Source organism: Anthonomus grandis, chromosome 15 (assembly GCF_022605725.1).
Source record: "Anthonomus grandis grandis chromosome 15, icAntGran1.3, whole genome shotgun sequence".
In the NCBI taxonomy this organism is placed as follows: domain Eukaryota; kingdom Metazoa; phylum Arthropoda; class Insecta; order Coleoptera; family Curculionidae; genus Anthonomus; species Anthonomus grandis.
Genome location: NC_065560.1, coordinates 18,901,904 through 18,913,551, shown reverse-complemented (window position 1 = coordinate 18,913,551; position 11,648 = coordinate 18,901,904). Strand labels below are relative to the sequence as shown.

The window sequence follows — 11,648 nt, the reverse complement described above, 5'->3', positions numbered from 1 at the left end:
GGACTTAAGTATATTTTGCATTGAAGTAGGCAATAATTTGAAAAGTAATAAAATGACATGTTCATATCTTGACTTAGGTACATATTGGAAAGAATTAAAGATATTGGCAAAAGTTGCCACTCAAAAATCAAAAAATGCAGAAATGTGACTTAAGCAGCTTTTGCATTGAGTCGTTCAATTAATATAATATACAACTTTAACCGTCATATAACTTAACCATCATAAATATGACAAATTTGTTTTTTTAATATAAAGATTTTTAATAATATTATATTACGTGGATTCAAATTATATTGGTTTTATAATTAATTGGGGGTTTATATTATGACTTATTGAGTTTCTAGTTGCATTTTTCCGACTTACTGTAATAATTAATTACTATTTCATCTCTTAGAAATGCAGGAACCCCTGCAGTGGTTGAGAGAGAGCTTAGGCGATGCCATTGATGATTACGAAGTCGGAAATTCTGAAGGCATTCCATTAGTCCCAGTAATGGATTATGCTGAGGCGGCAATGGAAAACGTCGAGTTTCAGAGACTTCTCAAAGCATTCGGTGTCTGTCCGCCGTTCGACGAACAGGTGGGTGCATCTACTTGCTTTCGCTCGTTAGGAGTAATAAAGAAATCGAAAAAAAAGCGTTGACTAGTATCAAATTATATCGTGTGCGTTTGTAGTTTTAGTAGTTTTTCATAATTAAATGATAGAAATTATAAAAAATTAGAACGCAGTGTTGACGGTAAGTCGTTGCTTTTCAAATTTAAAATTATAAAGTTTGAAATTAAATGACATTAAATCAATGAAAAACACTAATTGGGCTAATGACTAATACATTTTCTTTGAATCTGGTGTTCCAGATTCCAGTGTAATGATCCGCCTGAAAGTGCATAAATTGTGAACCTTTCTGAGCTATAATCGATTAGCCTAGCTTGAAAGTGCATAAATTATGAACCTTTCTGAGCTATAATCAATTAGCCTCCGCAATTTTTGTTGTATTTCGCTTTTAAGTTGTTGTTATTTGGGATAGCAGTATCAATGACAGATGTGAGGTCAAGCCTATTGTTACTTAGTTACCTACTAATCTGTAAGTACAGGGTATCCTATTTTCCTATGTTTTATGGGGTTTCTTGCTGATGAAAAGAAATAGAAAGATGCGGTTTTTGCGACACCGTGCTACTTTTTAATGATACCAAAGGTGCAATAATCAAATTTGCCATAATTATCTTAATGTTTGTGCTACAGGGTGATTTTGAAAAAAAAATAGCATTTTCAGTCATCCCGTGTAGTTCTAAAAACTGATATTTGTCGATTTTCTTGCGTAGAATCCAATAACGTAGTCAAATTTTCTTTAGAGGTCACTGCTTTTGAGATACTGTCATAACTATTTTTTTTAATGGGACACCATATAAATTTTTTAACATCTGTTTCCGCTGGTTAGGAGCTTCATAAAAATATAGCATAGTCTAAATTTATTTTTTATAAATAACGTGACAAAATGATTTTTTAAATTGATAATAGTACATAGCCCTGGGCAACCATGGTAACGCAAGTAAACAAAATGATTGACGTTCTATCATTACTTACGTATTGGATTTTGGAAAATCGTTGATACATTACAAAGGCCAAATAGCTAACACTCTTTTATTAAATTTATTAAAATAATAACAAAAAATCTATATAAATATAAAAATATAATAGAAAACTTAAAAAATTTTACAGCAACCTAATTAAAAAAAAATCTCAAGTATTGTTCAAAATTCAGACCATTATATCTCAGACAAGTTTTCCAAGGCGTATAAATTCTTCTAATAGCATTTTCCAAAATAAATTATGGTCTTTGTAGTTCTGCAAACACATTTTCCGTTGCAATTTTTAATTGTTGTCTGTTCGCATTTTGCCTTGAATAAATTTTATTCTTTAATACCACCACAAAACAAAATTGAGAGATCCGAGAAGTGATCGTGGTGGCCATCGAAAAAATCCGTAGGTTCCAATACATCTTCTAAAATGTTCATGGTATTTTCTTTTTAAATTTGTAAATACTCATTAAAGTTTAGAGAGCACATTAGATTTTCTTCATAAATCTTGTAAACTATTTTTCGGTTAAAAATAAAGCAGGAGAGATTAAATCTAAACCTGCCTCGACCCTCCCTAGGAAAAATCACATGGGTGTTTTCTTGACTCCGAAACCGCGAGTTGTGTCTATTAACAATTCCTGAACTTGTGAAATATGCCTCGTCTGACCAAACTATTTTGTTTTCTAAATTATTGCCCTAAATTTTCATATTTATAAACTAATTGCAGAACTGTAATATTCAACATTACCGGGGCGCAGATGATGAACAAGTTTATAAGGTTTCACGCAAATTAATCAAACTAGATGTATTCAGAGCTCTCGAGAAAGATTTTTAAAAGCTTAGCGGAGCGCTTTCGGCGTATGAGCCATCATCAGTGCTAACTCAAAATAAGTTAGCACGAATGGAATGTACTCACGTGTCAGTAAGCTAGGAATTTTTCCCTCTTCTACAAGGTTTCAGTTTATGTTTTTTTAAGTCATTTGCACTTTTATTATAGAAACACCGGTCTCTTAATCTATTTTCGACGGTGGCTTGAACAACTGCTAAAACGTTGATTTGTTTCTTTGTTGTAAACTCGGGGTCGAGGTTTAAATTTCTTTAATATTCTTTTCCCGGCTTGTCTTCTTTTGGGATATCTATATGAAAAAATAGGTATTAAAAAAAAATGAATCCTAAGAGAAAGATTAACCCATCTATTCAGATAGAGTTCTAAGGCCTGGTCGGCGTTTTCATTAGATAATATGTAGCAGGTATTCATATCATATTTCTTATAGTTTTCAAATTTTTGCTTTTGAGCAATATAAAAAAAAATCAAACAACAATAATAATAATACCTAACTATAAAGAAAAACAACGAATAATAAATATCAGCACTAAATTTGGAAAAATGTAATCAGGAATAATTTTAAAGAGGCAGAAACTTTAAAAATCAAATACTACATACGTAGTAATGACAGAAGTAATAATAAATAGACATAGAAATAATAATAATAATAATAGACGTAGTAATAATCATTGTGTTTTTTGTGTTACCATGGTTACCCCCGATTATCAACTATTATCAATGTAAATTAATCAATTACTGTAATTATAATAAAAAAAATAATTTTGGCACCCTATTTATAAACATAAATATAGACAATGCTTTTATAAAACTCTTGGCTAGCGCAAACACATTTTTAAAATATATTTAGGGTGTCCATCAAAAAAATTTCAATATCGCAAAAACTATGACCTCTAAAAAAAAATTATTCTACGCAAAAAAATCTACAAAAAGGGATAACGCAAATGCTAATTTTTCAAAATCACCCTGTAGCACAAAAGCCAAGATAGCTCTCTATCTCTTTTTATAAGCGAGAAACTCCACCAAATATTCGAAAATGGGACACCCTATACAGTTCAGAATTAGTTCAAAGGGGCGTAAAAATCGTTTGTCTTTTTCTATTTGCGCTGTTTTTGAATATACTTTGTCCTACCTTAAACTGATATTGAGTTTCCTTTATTGATAGTTTTCTGTTTTTGTGATTCTAATTGAACTTTTATATCTTCATAGATTTGTATAATTTTTTCTTTATGATTGTTTACATAATCGGTTTAGAAGTGATCTCTTGAACTGGTATGGCCAAATATGAGATCGAAGGGAGTAAATTGGGTTGAGGAATGGATATCTATGTAAGTATGGATCTATTGGAGAGTTTGATTCATGATGAAAAGGGGTTGTAAAGTATGTTTATTTTATGAGATTTAAGTAGCTCTTTAACCGTAGTATTTTTTAATTCAGGACCTTTGTTCATGATCATTTTCTCAGGAAGACCATACAAAGAAAAGTAATGGACACGGCTGAACATATTTCTATAACAGTTTTTCGCTGAAATGGGAGAGTTTGGCCTAATTTCGAAACTGTATCGCTTATCCTCAAAAAATCTTGATTGTCAGATTTAAAAATATTTATATGAAGTAATTGAAATGGTTTTCCTGTAGTTCCCGTTAAAATAAGATAGGGTGGTTTTCGGCAATATTTAGAGGTTTGACATGTATGCAATCATTTATAAGTGTAGGTTTTTTAAAGTTCTAATATAAGTTGCGGATAAGATTTTGGAATTTTAACATTCTATATATGATGTTTTTTAAATGTTCTTCAATTTACGATAAGCTTATTATGTAGGTTTTTGGAAATGATTAACTGGTACGATTTATTATTAATAATATCATCTAGAATGAAAATTATTTATATAACTTTCAAGAATATATTGTGTAACTAAATTGAATGGGGATACTGGTAATAAATTGGTGTAATCCGCCTGTGGAGTTACGTTATTTATTATAATATCTTTAGTTATTTGTGTATGATATTGAGGTGGCTCATTTTGAACATTAAATTGGGATGGGTATTGTATGTTCGGTGAATATTTTGAATTTATCGCCAAACAAGTAAGGGTGAAAATTTTTTGAAAATTTTTTTGAATGCTCAAACAATCGCAAGTAATTTTTTTTCTATGGTGGCATATTTTACTTCTGCGTCGTTTAGGGGCGTAGGCAATAGGTTTATCGTATATTGAAGTATTGAAGAATTTTTAAGCAGTTCGCAATGGTTGAATGCATTGATGAATTCGGGACTGTAGGCTATTTTGTAACCTTTTTTTTGACAAATTTTCATAGGTTTTGTTATTTTGGTGAAGTCTTTTCGAAATCGCCTATAGTAGCCTAGTAAACCTAAGAAAGATTTTAAATCATGTGGAGATTTTGGGATAGGAAAGTTCGTGATGGCTGAAATTTCAGGATTTGGCTTAACGCATTTGGTTGTGACAAGGTGCCCTAAATATTGGACTTCTTTTTTTAGGAATTCTGATTTATCTAATCGGATTTTGAATTCGGCTGTCGGAGTTTATCTTATGTTTTTTTGAAATATATTCCTCAAGAGAAGTGCTGAAAAGGACAATGTCATTCAAGTATACAAGACAAATTTTATTTTGGAGGCCTCTTAAGATGTTGTCCATCCCCCTTTGTTGAAGGGTCATTTTTAAGACCGAAAGGCATCCTTCTGAATTCAAAGTGACCGTTATAAGTCGAAAAAACTGTTTTTGGAATATCTTCCTGGAATTGATTGTCTACTTACGAATGGGTTAATACAGTAATCCGTGTTTATGGCGTTAAACAAGTTCCTGCTAGTTATATTCATTTTTAGAAGCCTCGTCCTCGGTCTCGTTCCTTGGATGAACATGTTTTCTAATTCATGCTATACAATTCAACGATTTATTCTTTGAGCTTGTTTTACTTCTAAATATATGTATAAAGGTTTCTTCGTCGTCTATGGCTTTAATAATCGCCATCTGAAAGTTACCTGCCTGCGAGTAATATCTAATAATATTAACGGTAGTGCCTAATCCAAAGGTCAATCCTATGTCGCCAGAACTCTCACTATTTTTATCACTTGGTCTAATTAGTTTCGGATAGCCGCTAATAACTAAAGGTCGTCCATATAAAGTTCCAATTAGTAGCATCTTTAGCCTTTCTTGCATTTATTTTTCGATATTGTAATGCTTGTTTTTTAATTATTTTTTAAAATTTTTCAGGAAATATACTGGCGAATACCAGTAGCTCTTAAACCTGATACACTTCAAGAATACTGCAACATGATTGATCAAGCGTTGGATGATAATCTTCAGGTTACAGTAGGAGAATTGAAAGCAGATATACAATTAGACTATAGCCTAACAAATATGGAGAGTTCTGACGATGATAATGTCTTCAATAAATTAAGAATTATGGTAAAAGATAATTCCGAAGAAAATAATAAAAATATACGGTCTGAAAAGTCACCATCAATAGAATCAAATGCTTCTGATATAAATTCTGATGAGGAGTCCAATACTAACAAAAACCGATCAAATTCGGACAAAAGTAACGATGGTGAAATTTTTGCAGAAATTAATGTAATGAACCAGGAAGAGAATTTTGAAGAAAATTTAAAAGGAAAAAGGCAACGGGCCTTATTAGATTCGGACGATGAAAATCAAGCTCCCGTATCTAAACGTAGTAGAATCATAATTGAATCTGATAGTGAGTAACCTTACAACGAAACCAGGATTAAGTTTCCTCTGGAAGCTAACTTCTATATTTAATATGTAGAAATCATATGTAATAAATGATTACACTGCTGTTGAGACTTTTTTTACATCCTTAAAAATAGCAATAAGTCGTATTAAAATGAAGAAAAAAACGATGCCGTACAATTTTGAAACCGTGTTTGTAATTCTAATGCGTCAATCACAGCTTGGCGTCTAATCTAACTCACCTTTACACATTTTTAATAAACATGTCAATAATTTTAGATTTACTTTTTAATTTAGTCAGGTAAGAATTGTTAAATTATTATGATATCACAAACAAGATCCCCTAATCGGTAAAGTACAGTAATCGTGTTCTTAAACAAAATTTGCAAAACATCTCCCTATTATCCAGTTCATACTTTTTTGAACCTTAAAACCTATTTTTAAATTAATGTTTATACTTTACTTATCCTGCTACTTTTAATTTAATTCATCATTTCATTTTCATAAGATTCTCTGTGATGAGCAAACTGGCCTACTAATTTGCTAAATATATTTACACACTATAATTTTAATAAATAACTTTATTTAATCTCTCTGGGGTCTGTCTATCATTCTTGTCTTAAGTCACTTTAGTTTTTACTCAAGTCGTGTGTGGACGTTACACACTTGCTCTTTATACAGGGTGTCCGGAAAGTCAACGATAATACTGAAGGGGCTGATGGAGCAACTCATAAGCACCCAGAAAAACATAAAATGACCTTAGTAAAAAATCGATGGTTTTCGAGATATTGGCACTTTAGTGGAAGTCACCAAAATTCTACTCTTGGATCAGATTTTCGATTTTCACACCTTATAAATAGATATTTTTTAGAATCTCTTTTTAGCTAAGCAACACTGAATAGCCATTTTACTGATCAAAGACAAACATTAAACTAAACGGCCAAAAAATTTAATAAGAAATCTATTCTAAAATAAAGTATTATTTTTATTTTTTAAATTTTGAATTTAACCGCTCATACTGGACCGAAAAATTGTACGGCAACCCGGCTAATACTTTAAAAAGTTTGCTCATTTAATTTAATTTTAAAATTACCCAATATGTTTTAAAAAAAGCTTTACTGTTATTGTGATAGAGTGAAAGATAAATCTAATCTACCTTATGAAAAAAATAAAACAAATTTATAATTATGTTATGTTCAAAAAATATTTTTATTTAATTTAAAAAAAAAAATCAAATAATATAATCGAACTGTCTACCACCAACGTGAATGCAGGCGTCGCATCTTTTAATAAATGACCTATTCATCCATCTTGCATTCCTGGCAGCGTTAAGATCTTGGGCTGCATCATTTATTCGCTGCCGTAATTCAGCAATATTATTTATTTGTCTTGCATAAACCTTTTCTTTTATGCAACCCCAGTAAAAAAAAATCGAGGGGGTTTAGGTCTGGAGACCTGGGAGGCCATAAAATTGGGCCAAGTCGGCCGATCCATCTGTTGGGGTATGTTTGGTTTAAATACCGTCGAACTTCATGGGCATAATGTGCCGGGCAACCATCATTTTGGAACCACATTATTTGGCGACTGTCGAAAGGAACATCTTCTAAAAGAATTGGTAGATTGTTTCGACAAAAATCTAAATAAGCCCGCCAGTTCAAATTTTCTGGTAAATTGAATGGGCCAATTACACGTCCGTTCAAGATACCGGACCACAAGTTTACTTTAAATCGGTACTGTGACCTTTCTTCTCGAATAGAATGGGGATTTTTTAACGCATAAGTGTGCAAATTGTGCATGTTCATAAAGCCATCCTTTTTGAATGTACTCTCATCCGACCACAGTATATTATTTAAAAAATTCGGATCCTCTTGATTTTTTTGCAACATTCTGCGGCAAAATTGTCGGCGTGGTTCATAGTCTCGAGGCAGTAGGCTTTGCACTCGTTGAACATGATAAGGGTGATATTGAAATCGCCTAGTGATGTCGTTTACTACCGATTTCGGTATCCCTGTTCTTCTTTCGATTGCTCGTTCCGAAGTAGTCGGATCATATTCAATTTCTTCTAAAACTTGATCAACATAATCAATACGAGGTCTTCACTCTCGAACAGGAGCATGAGACATTCTGCCTTCGGAATATGAGCGGTGAACATTAATAAATACACGAAGATGAGATGCATGTTTGCTTATTCTTGGGCGGTATACGGCAAGGGCATAATAAATGATTAACCAATAAAAAAAACAGCTCAAAGAACACAGTCCACAGGAAAATGAACTCAAAAACAAATCCAAAGCAAAAGGTAACAGAAACGTTAGGATACAAGCAAAAAAGTACGTATACTTCACGGAATACTGTAAACAAACTAAATTCCAAAAATGTTTGTTGTTTATTGCTATGGTGATAAGAATTACCCTCGCTCTTGATTTTTTTAATTTTTAAGTTAAATAAAAACATTTTAAACATAACTTAAAAATTTGTTTAATTTTTTTACAATGATATAAGGTGAATTAGGGTTATTTTTTACTATAACACAATAATAGTAAACTGTTAAAAAAACATTTAGGTAATTTTAAAAAGTAGATTAAATGAGCAAACGTTTTAAGGTATTAGCCGGGTTGCCGTACTATTTTTCGGTTCAGTATAAGCGGTCAAATTCAAAGTTAAAAAAATAAAAATAAGTAATACTTTATTTTAGAATAGATTTCTTATTAAATTTTTTGGCCGTTTAGTTTAATGTTTGTCTTTGATCAGTAAAATGGCTATTCAGTGTTGCATAGCTAAAAAGAGATTCTAAAAAATATCTATTTTTAAGGCGTGACAATCGAAAATCTGATCCAAGAGTAGGATTTTGGTGACTTCCACTAAAGTGTCAATATCTCGAAAACCATCGATTTTTTACTAAGGTCATTTTATGTTTTTCTGGGTGCTTATGAGTTGCTCCATCAGCCCCTTCAGTATTATCGTTGACTTTTCGGACACCCTGTATAAATTACTATCACATCTTCATTATAATATGTAACTGCATTAAAAACAGTGTTTTATTGAGAAGAGCAAGAAACCACCCAAAAAACTAGTCGGGAAAAACCCACACCACCACAAACAATAGCTACGTTTACAACGCGCGGATCTATTAGGTCCATGGATCAAATGATAGACTAAATAAAAATAGTCTATTAGCCCACTTTACGAGGATTGATTTTGAGGGTTAAATTAGTCCAGCATTATCTCTAGGATCAAAAAGTCAGTTGAAGTGAGTTTTGACGAAGAATTATAGGACAACCTCTAAATCTTTAAAAGTGTTATTAGTTTATTTTTATTATCTTTAAACAATAATTTCTTTTTCAAGGCTTAAGATTGTCCTCTGTATTTTCTTCTTAATTTTTGTGTCCAAAAATAAAAACCTCCTAAGCTCAACATCCAGTAAAATGTCAAACGTCATTTTAGTATTTCAAAATAATAGGTCCTAGGTGTTCACACCGAAAAAAACCAAATTTATTCTACCCTGTTTGAGAAGCATCAAATTAAGCATCAAACCAAGTATTAAATGTTTGGTACCAGCGTTGTAAACGTAGCTAGTGTATTTAAATGGTAAATAACAAATGTGATATTTACATGCCAATCCTATATTCTGCATTTCTTTTTATGCCGTTTCTTATTAAAGGTTAGGGTTTTACTTCCTATTTTCTTTTTGCCCTCTACTCTACCCTGCATTATATTTTGTAGCAGTAGGTTTTATCGTTGCGCAAGAAGTGTCTTACATAAGAAGTTTTTTATATGTTGATGAGTGTGAGCAGCTTTGTTTTGTGACCGATGCGTCTTAATACTTCTTCGTTGGTGATTCTGTCAGTCTATGGTATTTTCGCCAACAAACGCCTCAAGTTTTTTGGTCATTTGAGATTTCAAGGTCCAAGTTTCCATTCCATACAGCAACACAAACCACACATAGCATTCCGTAAACGTTATTTTGGTGTGTAGATTTAGATTCCTATTTGCTAGTATTTGATAAAGGCCTTTCGAGCGATTTCTATTCTGATTTTAATTTCTTTGTCTGGATCCATTTAAGGATTTATAAACCGAGATATTTGTATTTTTGCACCCTTTTTATTAATTTTAATGTTAGAAAACAGTTAGTGTTTAGTTTTTTAGCGTTTATAGTGAGTCCTACTTTTTCACATTCCCGGTTGACTCTGGATTTGTTCGCACAGCAGTAAGAAACAAGTTTTCAACAAATAAACATACGCAATAGAGTAAAATGTGTTCGCACAGGCACTTCTGATCGGTTTCAGAAGAAAGTTTGATGTTGTTACACAAATTTCTGATCGTCATCTCACACAGTTAGACTTGTTTTCGGATTTATTTGAAGCAAAGTGTCAGAGATTTCGTGTAGCCAGTCAACGCCGATCTTCTCAATATGAACGTAACCTCTAAATTGTTGCTTGTGTTTTGTCTAATAATGTTGGCTCACATAACAGTTCTATGAGCCGAATTAAAAAAGTTAAAAAAATTAATTTAATTTAAGTTTAAAAAAGTTAATGAAATAATTGTTTTTCAAAAATTACCATCAACTTTTGCTAGTAGTGAAGTGCTTTCTGAATTAAAACAAAGACTGGTTGTTGAGAAACTGTCTTTTCCGACATTAACAGTGACTGTGACTGAGGTTAACTTCAATGAAAAAGAATGTGGCAAGCAAGAGTGTTCAAAATGAAGAATGGAATTAAAATATAAAAGCTCTAAGGTGAGTGATCTTTGTAAATTAATCTCTCACCTAGAAGATAAAATTTTGGAGCAAAAACAATTTATTTCTATGTTACAAAACATTAACAAATCCACAGATCAGTTACCATCAATGCCATCTACTAATAATTCCATGAATAACAAAATATATAAACCTATTGACACTCCACAGTTTACTTCGCATCAAATTCAAAAGCGGTTTTCAAGTTCAAATCAAAAGCAAAAGCTCAGATTTATTACTGCCAGATGTCCATCTGACAGTAGTAAGTGGGAGATGGCAAGATCATCAAGCTTTGAAAGCTTGGACGATTTATGGAACAAGAAAAAGCTTCTACTCCTCGAAATTCAGAGGGCGCAACAGTCAATCGACGTTCAGTTTAATTGGTTCTTACAGGAGTTTCCAATCTAAGAAGTATTAATCTATGTTCTGGCTCTGAAGAACCAAAATATTGGGGAAACGGAAGAATATAAATTCAAAAATGTCTTTTACACTTCCACTGCCTTTTTAGTACTTTGTTTATTACGACTGATAATGGTGTAACTAAACACCACCATGTCTAGAGTACAACGCCGCTTTTCTTTTTCATACGCCATTACCACTACTACAACTATAGCCTTTCCTAGACAGTTATTTAAAAAAATGTTAAATTTTTAACAGCCTGTGGATCCGAAAGTAAGACGTTTAGGACATAACATTACATTTTATGCGCATTAAGGAATTGATTTTAGTAACGATATACCATATACAACCTTTTAATAATACATGTTGTAGGATTCATTGTTGGTA

General features: G+C 32.0%; 1 protein-coding gene across 1 annotated transcript in view; it reads left to right on the top strand.

Annotated features, from left to right (window-relative positions):
- LOC126745138 (protein timeless homolog) overlaps window positions 1-6,233 on the top strand; it is an 817,207-nt gene extending 810,974 nt beyond the window's left edge. The window contains exons 20-21 of the mRNA XM_050452863.1: window positions 395-579; window positions 5,648-6,233. Of these exons, the coding sequence (XP_050308820.1) occupies window positions 395-579; window positions 5,648-6,142 (680 nt within the window). The 3' untranslated portion in view covers window positions 6,143-6,233. The remainder of the gene's footprint in view (window positions 1-394; window positions 580-5,647) is intronic.
- Window positions 6,234-11,648: the final 5,415 nt, after the last annotated feature.